The following is a 22435-nucleotide window of genomic DNA, read 5'->3' on the forward strand; positions in this document are numbered from 1 at the left end:
GGCTATAAAAATACGGCATATCTTGGTCTCTGTGGATAATCCCAGAAGGAACTAACTGGAAGAGAAAACAAGATTCTCTTTGTTGGAGGGAAAGACAGAGCAGGAAAACAGATGAACGGGGCAGGTGTGTACTGCGTTGCCATGCGGCCTCGTGGTAAGTCAGAGTTTGTTTCTTTCTGACAGAGGGTCCCCCCTGATTCAGTATAACTCAGATTTCAACATTCTTATTTCATACCCAAAAGATTATTCAACTTACAGGCTACTTGGAAATAAAAAGCCCCTTAGAAAGCACTTCAAGGTAATTAATTTTTATTTTCACCACCAGAACAGCAAAACACACACCCTGAAATCTACAGTGATTCCCCCCACCCCCCGCCCCAAAACCAGGCAGCGACAAGCCAGTAACGCACACCAGTACTCTCACACCCGCACCAGAAACCACGCTGCCCTGGAAGAAACAGATTCCAGAAAGAATCACCAGCCCATGGTAAACTCTGCCTACAACTGGGAACACAGAATCATTGATGTGCCTGAAGTTAAAATTCAATCTTATGAACACAGATCTATTTATTGACTGACCTTGCCTTGATGAAGGGAGGAAAAATCACTCTAGATAATTAAAAAAATACATTCTATATCCAGCATGGAGCTGAACTCCCGAGCCCCAGATCAAGAGCCGCTGCTCCCCCGACTGAGCCAGCCAACTGTCCCGCTGACCTTCAAATTCTTAAGAGAATTTTAAAAGATGACTCCGTAATTAATATTCTTCACACAGCTAAGAACTTTAAAACATGGTCAGCAGTTTTCTAAAATTATAGTGATCTGGCAATCACAGAGACAGAACAATTCACAGATAGTAACAAATTTTAAGCAACTTTGAAGGTTGTTAAAAAGTCACACATATTCAACAGCTGCCCTCCTGAAAGAGTTCTATTTATCTTGCAGTGATCAGCGCCTACAACTATTCAAATTCACGATCTCTGTAGCCCCCAGAGCCACCATCCGGAAGTCCTGCCTAAAGCAGGTAGCATACAAAAAATATTACAATAAGGTTTTTAAAAACACAAAACTGCTAAGAGATAGAGGATAATGAAAATGTTCTGGAAGCAGATAATAGCGATGCCTGTACATCTCTGTGAATACGAAAGTCACAGAATTATACAACTCAAAAGAGTAAATGTGGGAAAAAAAATTTTTTTTTAAAGTCAACGTGAATTATATGCAAATAAAATGCTTATTTTAAAAAAAGGAAAGAAACTAAAATAGCTTTCCTTACCTTGGTCTTTAAAAGTCTGTGTTATCACTATGCCATCTTCTGGAAACTTAGCGATGCTGCACCCTGACGCGTAATACACTGGGGAGAGAGCGGGACCGGAGTTAGGGAAAGGCAGGGACGGGCACGCCGTATCAACAGCTACGCGTTCGCCTCAAGTGCAGTCTTTATGTCGAACGGTTTCTCGAACATTGTTTTTAATTCTAAGAGGCTGCTGCTTCCGCCTGTTCACATTTAAATGACAGGTTTAACCCCCAATTCAAGCTGAAAAAATGCTACTAACGTGAGGTCTCGGGCTAGAATTTGGAAGTCCAGGCGTTCAGTCAGGACGAGCGGGGGTAACCGTAATGCTCAGGGTACTGTTCTAGAGATGAGTTACCAAAACTAACCCGCGGGGAAACTTCTCCAGAGAGACGTGCAAAGTGATTTCCTGAACAGAATTTTATAAATCAGGGACCCCTGAGGGCTTCCCCCTCCAGGAACACACGTCAGTGCGGTCAAGAACCTGACCAGTGGCACCAAGATCAGGAACGCCCGCAGACAAGACTCTCACTTGAAGAATCTGGATAAAGTGACAGCTCTACTGCAGGTGTCCTCTTTGAAGACAATGACCCGTTCTGCCTACAGACCCCGCTTCTTTGGGAATCACACCATCCTCTCCCTCAGAAACCGTGTCTTCAGAGACATGTGGCTTATGCTCTCGCATCCTGAGATCATGGGCCCTTTTAAAGAATAAACGAAACCTTACTGTCATGGTTTGCTAAAGTAAAATCCCCTTCGTATAGGCCATCGCTGAACCCCATGTTCCAGACGGAGAGAAGTTCGTTCAGAGCAGGGACATTCGCCCCTCCGGTGTCCGGCATCCACCACTGCCTAGGGAACAAACAGGGGGCTCGGGCTGTGAGGGGTTGCAACCGCTCTCCCACCACACCCACACACATCCACACACACACACTCACACACACAAACTCACACTCACTCTCGGTCTTTTCATGATGAGACTAAATGTCGCTGCCAGGATCCAGCCTGGGCACACTAAGGTTTCAGCTGAAACCCCGTCTGGGCTGGAGCGACAATGCAACATACACACTTCAGCCAGCGTACAGAGAAAACCAAAGCTAAACACACTGGACGCCACGCACCATGTGTGCACAAACACACCACTCCAGAGCCTGGACCACAAGCAGGTTTGTGAAGAGATGAGAAAGAAGTCTTTAAAGCTGAAGTCACAAACTCTGAAGAAAAAAATTCAAAATATGTTCTAATGATACCTTCATAAAACACTGGGAATCCCTGATCGATAACTATCTAGTGGGCAGCACCGCTGTGGGGGACACGGAGCCTGCTCCAGCCCAGCGTGAGCCCATCTCTGGCCACGGAAGGACCGCCTTTACACCAATCCTCTGAAGTACGTGCTGGACAGAATTTAATCCTCAAAAGGCCAAATTTCTTATCAAATACCAACTCCCATCAGTACCTTGTGTTTTCATCGTAAAACTTGACTTTCCTCATGACAGACGTGTTGTACCAATCACTGAAGACAATGAGCGAAAGGCCATTGTCCACATCCCGTCTCAGCTTGGCGACCTCCTCAGGGAAGTACTCCTCCTCGCTGTCCACCATGAGCAGAGTTCCTGAGGGACAGATTGTGGGTGGTGAGACTCTGTGCCTCTGACCCGTGGGACTCGTGGCTTCAAAAACACACTCATTTCCCTGGTGTCCGCGTCTCAAGCTCCAGCTTCTAATATTTTGGTCTGAGGCCCCCATACCCCTCTAAAAGGGGTTAAAAACAGAGGACAAGGGTCCAAAGCACAGTCACCTACTGTGACTCCTTCGTGTGTGACACCCAGGTACACAGGTGTCACTCGATGGAGAAGCAGCAAAATGCAGCGCTAATTTCTTTCAATTAAAATGAATACCTAAAACGCACAAATATCCTTGTCCCGAGTTTGCCAGTGTCCCCTTTCCCCAAAGGTTACCACTGTCACTGTTGGACGGGAAGGCGTGTCACTCTGCCTCAGAGGCCGCTGCAGCCTCCCCGAGGAGGCAGGCCCCCTGCCCGCCCCCTCACCGCCTCTCGCTCAGCCCGCGGTCCGTCCTTCCCCACTGGCGGGAAGGACACGGGGCCGGCGCCCGCGGCGACTCACCATACTGACTCGCGTCGAAGCACGTGAAAGGCGAGCCAAGGACTTCGACGAAGTAGCCCATGCTCCTCAAGTGCTGGTACATGTCCCTGAAGTTGGTGTGGATGTGGTCGCCGTTCCTGAAAGACAGTGCACCCTGCCCTAGATGGCCCCATCCCTGCTGGTGACGATGGCTTAGCCGGCCACACAGCTGGCTTCCCACGCCAGCCGCCTCACACCCCGCGGCTCGCCGCCAGAGGGGCCTGGGGGCTTCCGCCGGCCACACGGAGCTCAGCCTCTGCAGACCAGCGCGCTCCTGGCTGGCACGTGAAACAGGTGGTGCCAGGCAACCTCGATACGGCATGAGCTCGCACTGACCCAAGAGCTGCTCTGCCCTGAAGCGTCATGCTGGCGGCGCCAAGCATAGCGAGCCACCGCCAGACGCGGCACGGGAGCGCAGAGCCTAGTGACATTAACCGGGCAGCACCGACGTGGATCACCTCCCATCCCTCTGTCCGGAGCGCGCTCGTTTTCCCACCGTGCCCTCTCCGTAAGCCCCTAGCCAAGCGCCCCATGGAAGCGCCGGGGCCTCCCCGCAGCCCTCCAGAGCCAGCTTGCCCACAGCGTGAACCGTCTTCTCTACGGCGTGACCCCTACCTTGGCCCACCAACTTCTCACCACTCCTGCTCCCCCGTCTCTGGCCCGAGCCTTCCAGAGACATCTTCACGAAGAGCCCATCACACCTGTGAGTGTCCTGCCCCCAGCTTTCAAGGCTCCCTCCTCCCCCACTTCCAGCATTAAGTCCAAACTCCAGTACTTACAGAGAGCCACCGTGGGCCTGGCGTACGGGCCATGAGGAAGCCAAGCCAGCTGCCCTGGAGGGCAGGCCAGGAGGGCCGGCCGAGGGCTGGCATGGGGCAGGGTCTGGACAGTGGAGCAGGACATAGCAGGGCGTCTGGCATGTGAACAAGTCGGGAGAGTCTGAGGCCCAGAGTGCTCAGATCCCTGCTTTTTAAGGTTACCAGGGCTGCTGCATGAGGAACGGCCTTGAGGGGAAGAGTGAGACCGGCCAGGAGGCTGCCGTCCAGGCAGGCAAGGACAATGACCCGGGTGTGGACGGGGCGGGGAGCAGAGGCACCGCGGCCGGCCGGGCAGGACTCGGGACACGCTGAGAAGGCACGACCGAGAAGGTGTGCTGACTGACCCGGCAGAGTAAGGAAAGACAGCAACTGAGGACGAGCTCGGGGGGTGCTAAGTTCGGGCTCCCCTGCTGTGGGAGGATCGGGGGATAAGCGTGGCCGCTGGCGGCTGCTTACCAGTCCAGAGGGTCATTTTTCATCCTCAGGTTATCCCTGGGGAAGTAGCCAGGCGGGTAGCGGAGGTTGTGGTACTGGTCCCAGAGAACTCTCTTGCTCCGTGGAGGAGCGGGAATTATCTTCACCTTAATCGGGAGCTTCACGGTGGAAGTCTGTTCTGCACCATTTTTCGACTGAAATAAATAACAGGCATTCAAACTGCCCCTTTTGCTCAAGAGAAACTTGTCAGGCTTTTGGGTTTAAAAAAATCACTTCTATGTATCAATTTAACGCAAATAATGTGAACACAAGCATCCCCAATGACAAATGTGGGAAGAAACACTCACATGTCACAGTTCACCCCATTAAAATCCTTCCTTTCAGAATTTAAGATGTAAGATTTAAGGCACCTTGTTTCTAAAACCTACCGGACTACACAGGTTTGGCTCCACAGCCCCTTGTAGAGCATGAGTATCTGTGCAATCATTATGAACTTGAACTCTTACACGAGATACTCTTATCTGTTGGTGCTCAGCAAGACCACAGGAGGCAGCTCTACTCACTGCTGAGTGGGCTCTGAAACTCCGGCTGCTGCACAGGCCCGGGCAGCCCCGACCACGGCCCGCAAGCCTCATCACACCCCTCAGCCGGCTTCAAATCCCAGACCCCAGGCACTCGGCCTGCACCTCCCAGCACCACCCCCCGCTTCCTGGCAGGGGCCAGTGGAAGGTCAAGGGCAGGCCCCCCCCACCCCGCACGCACCCTCTCACCTCAGCCGGGGAAGCCACGGTGACCGTGACGTGGCCCTGCGCAACACCCTCCCACGAAGCTGCCTTCTTGGTGACAGAGATAGAGATGGCCAGGTAGCCGGACCACGGCCATAACACGGAGGAGTATGAGAAAGCAACTTCGATGTTGTCGCCATTCTGCGGTAAGTAGGGCTGCCAGTCAGGCTGCGGAGAGAAACATGCAGAGGCTTCAGTGAGACGCTCGCCTGCAGCCTTCCGCGTCTCGGCCTCAGACCCCTGCTCCACTCAGCAGCACCAAAGGACACTTACGTTCCGATCCTAAACTACCTACAACCGGGGCAGACTAGGTAAAGTCTGGAACAGCATCTGTTAGAACAGTCTAGAAACAACTAATCGAGACAGTCTCCAATTCTAAAGAGGATTTTTTGCCAAGCTTAAAAAAAAAAAAGACAATGGTTTGGCAAAGAACTTTTATCTGATAAAGAATGTAAATAAACAAAAACTCTCCAATTTGAGAACAATTTTCAATTATTTGTATGCTCTAAGAATCACAGCAATATATAGGAAGAAAATACTAAAATGGTGTGGATTAACGGTCCAAACTCAGACCACACAGCCAGTGGCCGGGCGGGCAGGTCTCTGCGGGACGCCCGGAGGGAGAGGGGCCTGCGACCGGGCCAAGGGGAGCATGTGAGGAGCATGTGAGGAGGCATGTGAGGAGCATGTGAGGAGCATGTGAGGAGGCATGTGAGGAGCATGTGAGGAGGCATGTGAGGAGCATGTGAGGAGCATGTGAGGAGGCATGTGAGGAGCATGTGAGGAGCATGTGAGGAGCATGTGAGGAGCATGTGAGGAGCATGTGAGGAGCATGTGAGGAGCATGTGAGGAGCATGTGAGGAGCATGTGAGGAGGCATGTGAGGAGCATGTGAGGAGCATGTGAGGAGGCATGTGAGGAGCATGTGAGGAGCATGTGAGGAGCATGTGAGGAGCATGTGAGGAGGCATGTGAGGAGGCATGTGAGGAGCATGTGAGGAGCATGTGAGGAGCATGTGAGGAGGCATGTGAGGAGGCATGTGAGGAGGCATGTGAGGAGGCATCGGGAAGAAACAGAGACTCGCTCCTACAAAATGGACCCGTATTTCAAACCAACCTAAATTACTCATGTCCCTCCCAAGCCAGAGAGCAATATTCTCCCCAAGTCAGCATATTTAAAAAAAAAAAAAATCTGAACAAGATGACAAGTGTTTGTAGGATACGGCACCACAAACATCGAGAGAGGAGAGGGATTTGTGACAAATGCTCCGGGGATCACTGGTTAACAACAGAAAAAAGTTAGTTTTTATCCATCTTTTATGACATGTATCAAATGAATTCAACAGTGAAGAGAAAAGTAAGCATCTTACAAGCATAAAAGGAATAGTAATACAAAATAAAATCGAGATTTTTGTCCTACTGTGGAGAGAAAAGTTTCTAATTTTTGAAACAAGAGAAATTATGAAAGATGAAAATTCAAGCATTAGCAAAGTGTGGAACTTGTACAAAACCCAAAAGAACTATGTAAATAACACAACCACTAGCGTCAAAGAGAAAAACACTCATCTGGGAGAAACTGTTACATATAATACAACGATGGTTAATTCTTCTAGGACAGAGAGAGGTTCAGATAGACAGAGAAGCCCTGAGTTCCAGCAGGAAGAACAGGTCACGGGAATGAAAAGCTACCTCACACAAGGGCCGTACAATCGGGGAACCAACCTGGAGAGCGCCACCTCCCAGATAAGCGGAGAAGACCTCAGAAGCAAAACACGCATTTCCTCCCCTCTGAATTTAATGTTAAAAGATGAACCACCTTCAAACAAACCAAACATCCACCAACTGATGCACACACAAACGTGGCTCAACCCCACAACAGGTATCACTCAGCTCCAAAGAGGAACGAAGCACCAACAAGCTAGGACGCAGATGAACCATGAAGACACGCTGCGCGGAAGGCCAGTCACGACGGGCCACACCAGGCGTGACCCCCTGCGTACGGGCTGTCCCGTAGGACAAGAAGCAGCTGCAGAGACAAAAGGCCCTCAGGAGCTGCCCAGGGCTGGGAGGAGGGAGAATGGGGAGCGACTGCTATCGGGGCGTTTCCTTTTCTGGCGATGAGAATGTTCAGGAATTACAGAACATCGATAGTTGTGAATATGCTAGGAGCTCCTGAATCACTTGCTTTAAAAGGCTGCATTTTATGGTATGTGGATTTTATGTCGATTTTTAACAGCCTCATGGAATTAAAATTAAGAGCTGTCCCGAACCGTGCGGACAACGGAGCCCTCTGCAGAGCGCGGGCAGGTCTGCTGACAGCAGCGTCGCAGACCCAAGTCCTGGCCAGAGTTCAGTAGCATGTACCAAGGGCCACAGTAACATCCATGCTCTCTGACTTGGGATTCCAATCCAGGGAGTTTACGTTAAAAATGTACTTCAAAAGAAAAGGAAACCACGTATGCAAAGATGCTCAGTGAGACATTTACAGCCAGAAACCCCCAGCTGTCCAAGCCCCGGATGCGGGCCATTTCCCAGAGGGCCCCGGCAGCTAATGTGACACGAAGCTGTCCCAGCTGCAGCCTCTGCGTGTGGACAGATGTGACATCAAGAATTCATACTGTGAAGAAGTGTGATACGGAAACCACTGGCAAGTTTCTGAGCTCTGAGGACAATATTTCAAATCACACCCTAAGGAAGGACACTCAGATCGGTGCTCAGTGGAGATACTCCACCGACGGAGGACGAGGGCCTGAGTGTGAACAGAGTTCTGTTTTGTCTTTTACGGACAACAAAGTAGAAATCTCTTTTAACTTAATGTCTGGATGATGTAAACCTGCACTGCAAACGCCCGTGTTTGTACACTCATTGCAACTATCTTGAAAAGAACAGCTTGTTCCCTGAAGGCTAAAAGAAGGGTTTTGGATTAAAAAACAACAACAGTAGGTAAATTATGATTTAGCACTGCTCTGTAATATCAAATAGCTGTCAGCAAGCACCCCGGACTGTGTGGAGTTACATCTGACAACATAATGAGAGTGGAGAAGACGAGACTGAACTTGGGCCTTACAGAGAACAAAAACACATCCTGGAGATAAAGGCTGGAAAAGAGTACTTTGCCAACAGTGGTCACGTGAGTGTGCTGGGGGCTGAAAGTGATTTCCCTGCTCTCCTTTCCCAGTCCTTTACTATCATGATAACGCTTATGCAGAAAGTAAAAGAAAATTTACAAAAACAAGACTAAAAACAAGAACACCCCTTTCCAACCAGAGGGCCCATTCGTGCTCACTCAAGAATACAGTAATGACAGGTGGCCACTTAATTACAGGTGGGAAATCATATAATGAAGAGTCAAATAAAATTAGTCCATTCGGGAGCCAAGTTTGAGATGCCAAAGTCAAGAAGTACCAAGTTGGCTCCATTAGTTTATTCTGAGCTTATCAGTTTCAGACTCGAGAAAAGAAACCACAGCTTCCACACCCTAGCACCCAGGATAGGAGGAAACCTGCCCTGCTTTAACAGGCGAGAGAGGGAGACTAAAGCACAAAGGCTGGGCCATGTCTGAGTTCACCACAAGCCCGAGAGCAGTGTCACCTTATCTACAATCCGTCCCGTGACGCCCATGCCGTTGAGGACGGTGATGTTGGCGACCGTCGGCATCCCTCCATAGTAGATAGGCTGGGAGCAGTACGGCCACATGTAGGGACACTCGGTCAGATCGATGTAGCTGGGGCTCAGGCTGAAACAAAGAACACTGGGTCAGAGAAGGACAAAAAGGCACTACAGCTGCAGAAGCGCATCTGTGTGGGGACCCGAGCCCAGGACAGCTGCTCATAGGGCCGCCCTGGGCTGACACCCAAGGACCTACTTTGCAACACTCCCTACGCTCAGAAGCCACCAGGCCAGCCTGCCCAGACTGCTCGTGCGTGGCACGGTGAGCGGGAAACACCTCTTTCCTTCCACGATTCTGGAACTCTGGAGGCCCTGGCTGGCACAGAACCACCCCCAGGGAATACCCAGGACCCAGAGTCTCGAAGGATGGCACGTCACATCCATGGGGCAAAGACAGACGTTTTGGAACGGGAGCTCACAGATGGGTGGCCGTGTGGCAAAGACACAGTAAGATCCCTGTTTCACTCGGACACAAGAATAAGCTCCACACGCACCAGAGAAACTTGAGGATATAAAAGGACGCAAACACAAATTAGAAGAAAACGTGGGTGAATTCCTTGTACTTTCGTGCAGAGAAAAGCTTTCTGTGACTCAAAATCCAGGCTGGCAACACCAGCAAGAACCTAACAAATGTGACTACTGGAAAAACACACTGAACACAACAAACACTTCACGCCAAGTCAAAAAACCGACACACAGAGAGAAAGATCTGCAGTGCGTATTGCTGACAGAGGCTCGGTGACCCTGTTCTGTAAAGAAGTCTTCAAAACTGAGGAACAAAACCACACAGGAAAACAAAAAGAATAAGCAGACGCTTCCCAAGAAAGGGATAGAAATAGCCCTTCAGTACAAAGTGCGCCACCTGGCTCAGAACCAGACACGAAGGAAAACAGCGCGGAGTGCTGCTCTGTCCCCCATCAGACTATCAGACTAGTCGCTGGTTAAGCACGGACGGCGTCCTGTAGCGGGGGTGAAGCAGGCCCGCACACGCGTGTGGCTGAGGCCTGCCACCAGGCACAACCCTTCTGCGGGGGGAGCAGGGCGGGACCTAACAAACCCCTGCACCGTCTTACCATGGACCCGGCCACCCCGGCTCTGCCCCTCCCGAGGACAGCCCCCCACAGCCCCCCACACCCCCCCCCACCCGTGCAGCCACAGTGCGCGGGCGCGGCGGCACTCCCGGCGGCAGGCTGCCATCGGCAGGCTGCCATCAGCAGGCGCCGCGAGTCATCCAAACGCCCACAGAGAAGGAAGCTGCTGAAGAGACAAGGCCCGTCCACACCACGCTGCTGCAAAGGAGAGAGCTCGGCGAGCTGACATGGAGTGATTTCCAGGATGCCGTTAAGTGAAAAAAGCAAGAAGCAAAAAAACACGTGCAGTGATGTTGTTCTTAACGGAGGAACGTGCACGTGTATCTGCTCATTTGTGCAAAAAGAAACACAAGAAGGATAAACCCCAAACTAATGAGACTGGTACTCACACGGGGTGGGTGGGGACCGGGTGGGGAGATGGGGCAGTGGGAGCAGGAATGGGGTGGGGGGCTTCCCTGTGCACCTCTATGTGGGGGGTTCCACAAAGAGACACAAACTAAAACTGGATCAAAAATGAGCAGGGCGGTGGGGGGAGGCAGCGAAGCACCAGGGAGCACCACAGAGGCATGCGTGGGAGCCGAGAAGCAAGCTGGAGACCTCGGGGCACAGCAGGGCCACGTGCCGCACAGCCAAAGAGAACGAGACACAGACCCTGCACTCCAGTCAGGACATCTGTGTTTCACGACGGATGCACCTCATGAGAGGTATCAGGTAAACTCACATCGAGAGTCAGTCTACTTACTACCCACTACGTAAGTAACCAGCACTCCCAAACGAGTCGTGGTCACGAGCGACAGCAAAAGACAGATGAGCTGTGACAGGCTGGAGGGCCTGGTAAGGCAGGGCAAGAGCACAGGCCTGGATCCCAGCCGGGTGGGCGCAGCGCACCGGGGCCCAGGCACCTGTGAGCCAAGCCTACGGCTTCATCACAGCAGTGTCGGTGCTCCCTGGCTGGTTCCACACGTTCAAGTACAGTCAGCAAAGGTGCTGGCGTCGGGGAAGCTGGGTAAAGGGTATGTGACAACAGCAACACTACCTTTGCAAATTTCTGCAAACCTAAGATTATTTTAAAAAAAAAAGCTCCGGGGCGCCTTGCGTGGCTCAGTCGGTTAAGCGACCAACTCTTGATTTCAGCTCAGGTCATGCACTCAGGGTCCTAGAATCGAGCCCTACGCTGGGCTCCGTGCTTAGCAGGGAGTCTGCTTGAGGACTCTCTCCAAAATAAATCTTTAACCAAAAAAAAAAGAGTAAAAAGAAACCAAGTCAGTATCTTAAGCTACATGTGTTCCATGCAGCAAAATGTGAGCTGAACCCTGCTCTAGCTGCAGCGTCCCCATAGCAGCGGCGTCCGCCCTCCCTGAGGGTCCAGCGCAGTGTGATCAGTGTCCAGCTCCAGCCCCGAGGCCAGGATCCCGCGCAGGGAGTGGGGGCCCCACCCTCAGAGCCCAGGGCGGGAGGGAGGCCAATGCAGAGGAAGCGTACCAACCTGGCCTGCGGCTTGTAGCTGTTGAGGATCTGATAGGCCCTGAGGAGATCCAGCTTGCCGTGGCCCTGCTCAAACATATTCACGCCAGGAAGCCTCCGGGCAGACGCAATGAGCGCCTGCTTCATGCTGGCCGGGTTCACCAGTTCGCGCTTCTGCACTGTGCTGGACAGAAAATCACAGATTTGCTCATTACCTCTCGGCAGAAGGAGGAAAATCAGGCTATCCCAGTGGACGTGCAGACCTGTGACCTCGGATCTGGCGTCACATCTCCTGGGGGCTGCTTCGGTCAAGCCCATGCGGGTTGAGAACGAACGTGTCATTTCTGCACCTGTCTCAGGACGACTTCTTAGCCACGTACTCAGGGAGCTTCTGCCTGTTTGTACTGAGTCTATCAGAAACACTTACTTTCCCAGCGACACGACTCAACAGACCACAGAGGCGACAGAAGGCAGAAGAGGTCAGAGCGCCTGGCTCCTGAGGGGAAGGGAAGCCGGCTGGCAGAAGGAAGTGGACCAGCCGCGACAGCACCTGTAGAAGAAGGAGCGGACACCAGACGGAGCCGCAGAGGACCTCCAGGTGGGACAGGCAGGAGCCACAGGGCCAAGTGACACCCACGGCCTCTGTCTGCTGCGCCGCCTCCCGGCGGGGAAGGCCCAACAGCACGCACACCTGGGCCGCAGTGTCATCAGAACGCACCGGACAAACAAACACACGGCTCTACCTGGCCAGGAGGCCGGGGATGCGCGGGTGCCATCGGCGCTGGAGAACGCCAGCACGAACACGCAGTTTCTCTATGCTCACAAATCATCAATACTAGTGTCAACCCCCCAACGTGGGGAACAAAACCCAGAAAACGAAAAAGAGAAACAGACTCTGCACAGCTCCCAAGAATCTATGAGGGCGGCTGGTCTTGGAAGGGTGCGCGGGATTTCTACTCATCCAGGTGGGCCATCCGGTGTCAGGGGAGGCCGAGGTGGTCCAGCGGGACGGAGACCTGAAGAGCTGCCAGGAGCTCGGCCGCAGCCGCACACGCCCACCCCCGCGCTGACAGGCCAGACCAAAGGCCAGGCCCAGCCTCCTCGGGAGGGCTGCCAGGCTGGAGGCGAGCAGACTCGCCTGGGCACACTTCTGAGCTGCAGAGAGACAGGAAGGTCAAAGCCTTCCATGACACCGGAAGCAGCTGTACTTAAAGAAGCTCCTGGCAACGAAAGCCTCCTCTCCTCCCCAATCGCCCGATGAGGGGAGGTCCGCTGGGCTCAGGAGTGCAGCCGAGCCTCAGTCTGGCCCGCAGTCACAGTCGGCGAGGAAGGAGCCAGGGTCTCTGTGCCCGTAAGCAACGGCATAGCTGAACCCTAGTCGAGCGTGCTCCCCACACCAAGTAGGAAAGCCTGCGTGCGCCAGGCGACTCCACGGTCTGCCGGCCCTGGCCGCCGCCTCTCCACACGGAACATGGGGTCAGGAAAATGAATGGAAGAAAAAAGACAGGGTTCTGCTCCAGAGACCACCCCAGCCAGGGTCCGCATTTTCCGGACTATGGCTCTGAACACTAAGGGAAGAATGGGAAAAGGAAGACCAGGATAGACAGCTGCCTTTATCAAAGATTCTAATTAAAAAACAGCCCAGGTCTCAGAAGCTAAAATCAACATAAACTTACTTGCTTTAAAAAAGAACTTCAAATATAAAAACATTTACTATCATTTCCCTCTTACTTTTAAAATTAACACGGACTACATTAACTTTCCACTACACAGGTTTATGTGAGTCCAACACAAAAGCTCAACCGACACCTCACCCCAGTAGAGAGCGTTTGGGGGGAAAACACCAAACGAGCACGAACTCCAAAGACCTCTCTGTAACCTTCGGACTGAGGCACACAGCCCATCTGACTAAGTCACAGCCCGTGAGCGTCACTTCTGGCCAACTGCCTCTGAGAACATCTTCCAACTTCACTCTCTGCAGAAGTAAGGGCCAGTCACCAAGCTCTGTTCCAAGCGTACGAGGGATTCGACGAGACGGACTGATAAATTACACAGAGACGGTCCGTCCCGCGGCCTGACCGCAGCTCCTCGGCTAACGGAGCACATGGAAAGGGGACTCCCTAGGGAAATGAAGAAAGGGGACTCCCTAGGGAAATGAAAGGGGACTCCCTAAGGGAAGGAAGGAAAACATCAGACTTGTTGTGCCCTGCCTGATATACACACTTGTTCGGACTTAACAACTACAGCACGAAATGCGCATGTTAAAAAAAATAAAATGGAGGCACAGGGTCCATGGCGAATCCCATACCTTCCTCACTATTGCCGTGAACTATAACCCCTTCTTATTTAAAAAGCTTTATTTGAGAGACAGAAAGAGCGCACGTGTGCACACGCATGAACTGGGGGGGTGGTCAGAGGGAGGGGGAGACTCCTGGCGGAGCAGGGAGCCTGAGGACACGGGGCTCAATGCAGGACCCTGAGATCATGACCCAAGCTGAAAGCAGCCCTTAAACAACTGACTCTTTAAGGGGCCCGTGGGTGGCTCAGCTGGTTAAGCCCCTGCCCTGTGATTTCGGCTCAGGTCATCATCTCAGGGTCCTGAGAACAAGGCCCGGGTCAGGCTCTGGGCCAAGCATGGAACCTGCTTAGGATTTCCTCTTTTCTTCTCCCTCTGCCTCTCCCCCCAGCTCAAATAAATAATTTTTTTTTTTGAGGTATTTACCATAAACCAACTGGAACAAAAGCAGATGCTGGAACTGCATCAGGTGCCGTGCCCTCACACAGTGCTTTCCAGCCGGAGTCAGCGAGTGCTCACACCCGCAAATCCCCCCGCACACAGGACGGGGTGGAGACGCGGAGAGAGAGGGAGGGAGCGAGGTTCCCGGCACGCTCCTCGACCCTCCTGCCTGGCTCGGGACAAGAAGGACCCAGGTCCCGGTCTGCGGGCACCACATCCTCTCTGCTGAGCGGCACTCACCTTACCAGCAAGGTGACGGCGCCGGCGACCACCGGAGAAGCCACGCTGGTCCCTGACAGGGCCCGGCAGCCCCCCTTCACACCGGAGCCCCTCACTCCAGCACCATAGGTGACGATATCGGGCTTCACACGGCCATAGCCTCCCGGGAGTTCCTACGGAGGAGAGAAGCTTGGTTTCCCCCAAAGCACAGCACCGGCACGCGGCTACCGCAGTTCGGAGCAGCCATGGGTATTTCCACACGACGTAACCTTAGCCACGCACTGGTTTTATCTGAAATTCACTGCGCTAGAACTCACGCTTAAATGGCCGTGTACAAAATGAAATTATTTTGGGTGTGCTTTATAATAGCCAGTGTAAGCATAACACCACAAAGCGACTGAAGGTGAGTATCTAAAAGACCAAAACCTGCAGATTGCTCTAAGGAATGTATGCGTTAGAATTACATTAAAAATATCAGAAAATTAGAATTAAAAATTAAGGAAAAGTGTTTCTTTAAGGGAAAGGATGACACAACACAGCTGGAGATTTCAGTCAGTCAGTCGGTCGGTCAGTCGGTCAGTCGGTCGGTCGGTCGGTCAGTCGGTCGGTCGGTCGGTCGGTCGGTCGGTCAGTCGGTCCGTCGGTCGGTCAGTCGGTCGGTCGGTCAGTCAGTCGGTCGGTCGGTCGGTCAGTCGGTCAGTCGGTCAGTCAGTCGGTCAGTCAGTCGGCAGAGGGGAAAGAAAACACCCAGAATGATAAACGTAACTGCACCAACAAGATTTTAACTGAGTTCTTGCCCTTTTTAAAAAAATTTTATTTACTTGACAGAGATCACAGGTAGGCAGAGAGGCAGAGAGAGGAAGGGAAGCAGGCTCCTCACTGAGCAGAGAGCCGGATGTGGGGCTCGATCCCAGGACCCTGAGATCAGGACCTGGGCTGAAGGCAGAGGCTCACCCCGCTGAGCCCCCCGGCGCCCCTAGCAGAGAACTCTCTCAAATGTCCTGGAAACGGAGGCAAAACGAGAGTGACGAGCTCTTATGCTGTGTCAGAAAGAAACACGCCAGTCTGAACCGAGCAGGTATTCCCCGCTCTCAAACGTAACTAGGTGTGGGATCCAGACTCAGCGTGGGGCACCGCGTGACCAAGCAGGAACGCTGCTCGAAATGCCGCCACAAAACAAGGCCCTGGTGAATGCCAAGGACACGACCCGTGAGTCAGAGCACCGGGAGGGGCAGACAGGAGCCCCCGCGTGCCACCCGCAGAGGCAGCTCTGCTCTGGGGGTGAAGGAGGACCACTCGGCGGCACCATGAGCCCCAGGGAGCCCAAATGATGAATGTGCTGGTGCTCCTCGAGCTAACAGGATGATCTGCAGGGCAGCAGAGCTGAGGAAGAGCTGTTCTCACTGGCCTCTCCAGCCTCCTAAGACAAGAAATATCCTCTTCCCCAGCATGGAGGAAGAACTGCTCACCTTCACCTGGGTGCCACGATGAGACGGCAGATGTCCACGGGGCCCGATCACTCATCCTGGTGGCCAGGCGAGCCCCCGCAGCCCCGGCCCCTCCCCAGCTCTCCTCCACAGGCACACCTACACGCACACCCACAGCTCGGCCACACACGTCCTGTGCAGCACATCCTGCTAGTGAAGAAAAGCCTACCCAGGTAGTCATTCCCCTCGAAGAGAAGCGGGCGATGTTGTCCTCAAAGTCAATGCCGCCCACTCCAATCACATCCATCTGGTCAGCAGGGTTGTTCAGTGTGCTAGAGCGAGGCACAAAAACACAAGGGAAGAGAAGTCAGTTTACATGAATAATTCAGGGGGTGCCTGGGTGGCTCCGTCGACTAAGCATGTGATTCGTGATTTCGGCTCAGGTCAGGATCGCAGGGTCCTGAGATCGAGCCCCGGGTCAGACTCTGCACTGACACAGTCAGCTCCTCTCCCATGGCTTCTCGACCCCCACCCCTGTCTCTCTCTCATAAATAAAATCTTAAAAAAAGAAAAGAAAAATGAGTAATTCAGGTAAGGGCCAATACTCCCAGAGAAACCCAAGACGGCATTAGGTTCTCATATGTCTCCTCGTGGCTGTCCGAAGGCCACGCTCTCTGCTGCCCACACACCGGGCTAAGGCCGTTACCTCGGACGTGGAGCACCTCCTCCTTTTCTCCCAAGACACTCTTCTCCCTCGTGCTTCCAGGCCCGAGTCCTCTCTCCGAACGGCAAGAGCCGTGAGCTCACGACAGTCACCCGCTCACATGCTCTCACGTCACTCACACGCCGCGCCAAGGGCACGCACACCGCCCCCACGAGATCGCACACTTCTCTGGGAAGCAGCGACAGCCACACACTGGCACCTGCCACCACCGTGAAGTCAGAGTTCTCAACTGGCCTGCCTGCCTCCAGGTGGACGGAGGACCGACCCCTCCATCCTCCTCGGGACCTCTCACGGCGCAGACATAAAGAACCACGCGATTCTCCTCGATACCTCAAGTGGGCCGGATCTGCACAGGAATCACAGTGGAGCAAATCTCAACAAAAGGTTTTCATTCTAAAGACAAGAGGTTAAGATAAAACCGAACTGCTGGAAAGTACCAGTTTTAATGCGTGAAACTTCATTTCTGAACTTCACCTACTACAGCTCCATCACCCAAACCAGAACTGTGACAACTCAATAACCACAAGTGACTCGTAGGGGGGGAAGGGGTTCCAGAAGCAAGACTCTAGGGCACGCGCTTTCACCCAACTATTCTGAAGCACCCGGACTCAATCCCGGCACGGCCTTCTTAGCTCAGCGGCCACCGACATGCTACCAGCGGGTTACTGAGAGGCCCCAACGGGGATTTTTTTATTGGTTTGTGATAATAACAAAGTCCAAGTGTACCAAGAGTGTAGGACGCCGAGGGGGGCTGGCAGGCGGGGCATCCGTGGGGATGCGAGCATTACTTTCAGAGGCACGGGCAGTGCCCCGCCTGTGACAGACGACAGCTCTCTGAGCACAGCCCCGTCCTCCGCCGAGCGCACCCTGACGCCCAAGCAGGAAAGCATCATGGTGCGGGCTGGGCCGTTCCCAGCATGAGCCCCGTGTGGCTGCACAAGCAGACACGTGAGTCCGATGCAGGGCCCTTTCCAGGATGCTCCTCTGACACAAGGAAAATGCACAACTCTTGGCTTGAAGAGTATGACAGCCCACAGAAGTCACAGAATTTCAGAAGAGTGACCAGCGTGGGGCAGAGCAGTCAGATGGCATGTGCAGGGCTGGCTAGAGGGGTGCGGACAAACAGAAAGACAAGCGAGGAGGCTGAGCAGCAAGAACAGATGATGGGGACAGATAAATGGGGCTATTGCAGGGAGACCCAGGAGGGGACCGGGCCTGGGGAATGCGTGGGGGCCTGAGCGAACCCAGCACCTGCAGGCTCCAGTTCCCCGGCCGGGGCTGCGGACCCGAGTGGGCCCGCCGTCTGTCTGTGCACGTCATGCATGCACGTTTCCCTGGAACAGCCACGCCCACTTGTCCACACACATCCGGGGCCGCGTTCCCGTTACCGGGGCGGGTGGGTGCTGAAAACGAGCCCCGCACAGCCTGCAAGCCCTCAAGTGTTCACTATGTGAGCCTTCGCAGGAAAGATTTGCCAGTTCCAGGATAGAGTAGCGAGGACCTTAAAAAACAACAGAAAAGCGTTGTCTGATTAGGCACCGATGACCTACAGCAGAGTCTTGAATAAGAAAATTGCCAGAACGTGTCTGAGAAGAACAGAAAACAAAAAACGAGAACAGCCACCACTTCCAAGGGCTCGGTATTGGCAGAGCCTTCCCTGCGGGTCGAAGGTGTCCCTCACAAGCGCCCCTCGCAAGTGCCACCCAGGGTGGCCTCATGCCCATCATGACAGACAGCAAGGCCAAGGCCCAGCGACGAGAGGGCCCCACGGCCTGCGCTCTTCCCACAGTAGTGACCTTACACTGTCCAGGCAGGTAGATAGGCTGGAAAGCTGATGGACAGTCTGGGGACTCTGGAGTGAGGGGGGACCAGAAATGGGAGAAGCAGCCAAGGAGAGACTCGCAGAAGGGGCAGTGAGACAACCGGAGGGGACTACGCAGTACCGGGGCGTCCCACAGTGGAGCCGGACACACATGGCAGGCGAAACAGCAAACCAGAACCGTGGGCACCTTCCACGGAGACAGGACCACTACCAACAATCAGGCCGGAACCACGGCTGCTGGCACGTACAGCTCCTGACCTATACCAATGGTCACCTCCCAGAGCTCAGCCCGGCCCTGGGCCCAGGGCTCCTCCTGTCAGTCCGTCAGTCGAGACCCCGGCCTGCACGCCTGGAGGGGTCCGCGCACGATGCAGGGAGCGACTGGAAGAGCACACGCACGCACACACACACTCGTCTCTCCCCACTGGGCTGCAGAGCAGTGGGCGCACTCTGTGTTTTCTTCCTCCCCGTGGTCACCTCACCCCGTCACGGCACCAAACCACATACAGGAGGATGACCCACAAGGGAGGCCAGGATTCCAGCACAAGAGAGGACTTACACGTGTCGTCTACAGGAAAATCGGGAGCCGGAGGCGAAAGACTGGACAAGAACGCAGAGCCTGTACCGCAGTGACCGATGTTCCGCATCTCACGCTGCGTTAGTTCAGAACGACCCAGCACAAAGGGGCATTTCTGGGACAGCGTTCTCTCTGCCTCCCTCCGTGTGACCCCACTTGTCAACCCGCAGATGCTGGCCGGGTCTGCATCGCGGCCCACACTCTCCCTCTCCGCCAGCTCTGTAGCAGCTGCGCCCGGTCTGCCCCAAGACGACAGGCCCCTTGTCCCATTTTCTCACACCTGGGCTTTGCACAGAGCGGGTCTCCATAAATACCATGCAATCCACTTATTTCTAGCAGGTCTACTTCCCTGACTGATTTTAGGAAAAAAAAGTAGAATAAAAACTGCAGGCCTCCAAACTGCTTACAGCAAAAAGAAAGTAATAAATAAAAAATTAAACAAAAAGAGGCCAGCCTGAGCTGACCCAGGAGGCGGTGGGCACTGGCTCGTTTCACAGCCTGGCCAGCTGTGCAGGGAACGTCCCCGTGATACACAGTTCAAGACAGATAGAAAAAGGAAAAACAGAGACAGACGAACAACAGATCTGCAGTTCTTTTGGGGGAAACACCTCCAAGTCATCGCTGGGGGAGCACTTACCCATAAAGAGGCCCGTCGTTGCCAATAGCAGAAACCATGATCACGTTGTTAGCTGTTAACTCCCACACCTACGGGATTAGCAGACATTTATTTATGGAAGCAGGCCGGGCTCAATCAACATTCACCACACAACTGTCCAAACTGTCCTGCTCCTCAAGGAAGAAGGCTGACCTTAAAAATGTAACTCTAGACCCTCATGGACATGGACGTTTGCCAACCAGCACTTGCGTGAGTGTTGACGAGACCCAGGGCACGGGGCCTTCAGTCACACAGAGCAGAGCTCGCTCTCCGGGCAGGTTCAGGAACGCGCCGTTCGGAGAAGGAACCGAGCCGGCAGATGTGCCGCTCCCACTGCAAGTCGCCAAAGCTCACGCCACCACCCGCCGTCCTTGCGAGGCAGGCACACTGTGTGTGACAGGCCACCAGCGCACCAGAGATAAAGCGCTCAGAGCAGAAGCAGTCACCAGGCGCCACCGTCCTTCATGTGGGGACACAACCAACCTTGTCGACGAAGGGGTGGTCCATGAAGTCGGGGCCGCCGATGCTGAGGTTCAGCACGTCCATCTTCTTCAGGATGGCGTAATTGAAGGCGTCCAGGAACCAGGAGGTGTAGGACACCTAGTCAACCGCCAGACATGACTTTAGGGGTTTTAGTGGAAGTCTCCAAGGGTGACAACAGAGTTTATTTCTAAGTATCCCTACAGACTCTTAAGCAGCATGATGTATTGGGCGCCTGGGTGGCTCAGTGGGTTAAGCCGCTGCCTTCGGCTCAGGTCATGATCTCAGGGTCCTGGGATCGAGTCCCGCATCGGGCTCTCTGCGCGGTGGGGAGCCTGTTTCCTCCTCTCTCTCTCTCTCTGCCTGCCTCTCTGCCTACTTGTGATCTCTCTCTGTCAAATAAATAAATAAATCTTTTTAAAAAAAAAAAAAGCAGCATGATGTATTAACTCAAATGTCAGAAACGAAAACCAAGAACAAATAATGCTCCAAAATGTGAAGCAGACACCCGGAAACTCTAGGTCCCAGCAGCCGGACTCAAGGGACAGCTGTGCTGTGGGGGCGGCCGCGCTCTCCCAGCCAGCTGTCCAGCACCTCACCCCCCAGTACACCTTCCAGAGTGAACTGAACCCCACAGCTCGGTGCCTCCTCAAAAGGACTGATCACAAGATACAACCCTTTCAGCTGAGCATTTCTACACAGTTTAATGGACTTGTCTCATGTTCCTCATCCCTAACCAGACAGGAAGGAAACGGCATCAAAGTTATCTCACAGAATTATTTCTCGGACAGAGCTGAATCGCCTCATGTACCACCACTCAAGATGTTATTATAAAAAATACAATTAAACTTACAGTAGAAATAGGATTAGTGCAATATTTAAGAATTGTGTTTCTTAAAGGCTTTCATAAATAAGACCTGTTTACATTTGCTCATATGGGCAAACACAGGAGGAGGGAGTACAAGAAATTAAGAAACTATCACATGGGAGACACGAGGAAGGTAAACCCCTGCTGCACAGGGACAGCATTGCGGCAATGTTCCCTGTGTTGTCTTTAGGTATTTCTGAACTGTGCACAATCTGTACAAAATTAAATTTAGAAAATAAGGAACAGGGGTCTCCCCTTTTCTATGACTAGTTCTGAAAAGCCTGGGGACAGGGCCTGCCCAACGTGACACCACATGGTACAGAGGCAGCCTCGAGCCCGTCACAGCCCAGGAGGGGCAGCAACCACACCAACTCGTGATTCCTCCCTCATGTGAAAGCACCAGAACTGTGTCCGTGATGTGGGGGCACAGGAGCCCTGGGCAAGCCCGGAGGACAGGAAGGAACGAGACACAGGGAGTCCCTCCTGTTCAGTGCCCTTGGGGTGGGGTCTTCAGCGTCCAAGTGAGACCAATGAAGGGGTGGGCACTGAAGGGGCAAAGCCACACAGGGGCCACAGAGGGATGGTGTGGCACAGGCAGGACGCCAGAAGCAGCTCAGTTTCGAGGAGGGGTGCTGCTTCTAAATGAACGGGGTCTCCCAAGTTTCACTTTTTATGTTCTGATGTCAACTCCGTAAGCCTCAGGGGTCCTCAAAACACCTACCTGGTTATTGGTAAAGACCCTGAAAATATGGAGTTCCGCATCTGGAGCAAAGCCTTGGCACTCCCGCATGCTGGCTATCACACCTGCCACAAAGGTGCCATGGCCCAGCCCTGCAGACCACAAGGAGAAAAGTCCCAGAACACGGCTGATCCTGGGTGTGAAACCCAGCTGAAAAAGACCACCAACTCAAATGACGCCCTTTCTCTGAGCCCCAGACGACGAAGCTGCGCTACCCCGGAACGCTCCCCCAGCCGGAGCCCACGCCCTGGCTGCCCTGAATCCGGGCCTCGCACCCCCGCCGCCACCGCCCAAACCGGGAGGTCCGTGCGCCTCCACCAGGCAGCCCTCTTGCCTCCGACACTACTTCCTGACATCCCAGGACAGCCCGACAAACTTCTGCCCAAAGGCACATGAAAAACATGGGTCTGTCTCGGTAACGGCTGCCCACGACTGCGTCGTCACAGGCATGCAGAAAACCGCACTCTTAACCCGAACCACCGGGGACAG

At 53.5% G+C, this 22435-nt stretch overlaps 1 protein-coding gene across 1 annotated transcript in view; it reads right to left on the reverse strand.

Annotated features, from left to right (window-relative positions):
* The window catches only part of MBTPS1 (membrane bound transcription factor peptidase, site 1), a 50632-nt gene that overhangs the window by 9589 nt on the left and 18608 nt on the right, over window positions 1-22435 (reverse strand). Inside the window, exons 6-18 of the mRNA XM_004753905.3 lie at window positions 21929-22038; window positions 20343-20459; window positions 19842-19909; window positions 16311-16413; window positions 14676-14827; window positions 11721-11882; window positions 9066-9210; window positions 5462-5644; window positions 4713-4885; window positions 3421-3536; window positions 2751-2907; window positions 2022-2146; window positions 1277-1354 (exon numbers count right to left, since the gene is read on the reverse strand). Coding sequence (XP_004753962.1) covers window positions 1277-1354; window positions 2022-2146; window positions 2751-2907; window positions 3421-3536; window positions 4713-4885; window positions 5462-5644; window positions 9066-9210; window positions 11721-11882; window positions 14676-14827; window positions 16311-16413; window positions 19842-19909; window positions 20343-20459; window positions 21929-22038 — 1689 coding nt within the window. The remainder of the gene's footprint in view (window positions 1-1276; window positions 1355-2021; window positions 2147-2750; window positions 2908-3420; window positions 3537-4712; window positions 4886-5461; window positions 5645-9065; window positions 9211-11720; window positions 11883-14675; window positions 14828-16310; window positions 16414-19841; window positions 19910-20342; window positions 20460-21928; window positions 22039-22435) is intronic.

Source organism: Mustela putorius, unplaced genomic scaffold (genome assembly GCF_011764305.1).
Source record: "Mustela putorius furo isolate JIRA1106 unplaced genomic scaffold, ASM1176430v1.1 tig00000174_pilon_pilon_pilon, whole genome shotgun sequence".
NCBI classification, from domain to species: domain Eukaryota; kingdom Metazoa; phylum Chordata; class Mammalia; order Carnivora; family Mustelidae; genus Mustela; species Mustela putorius.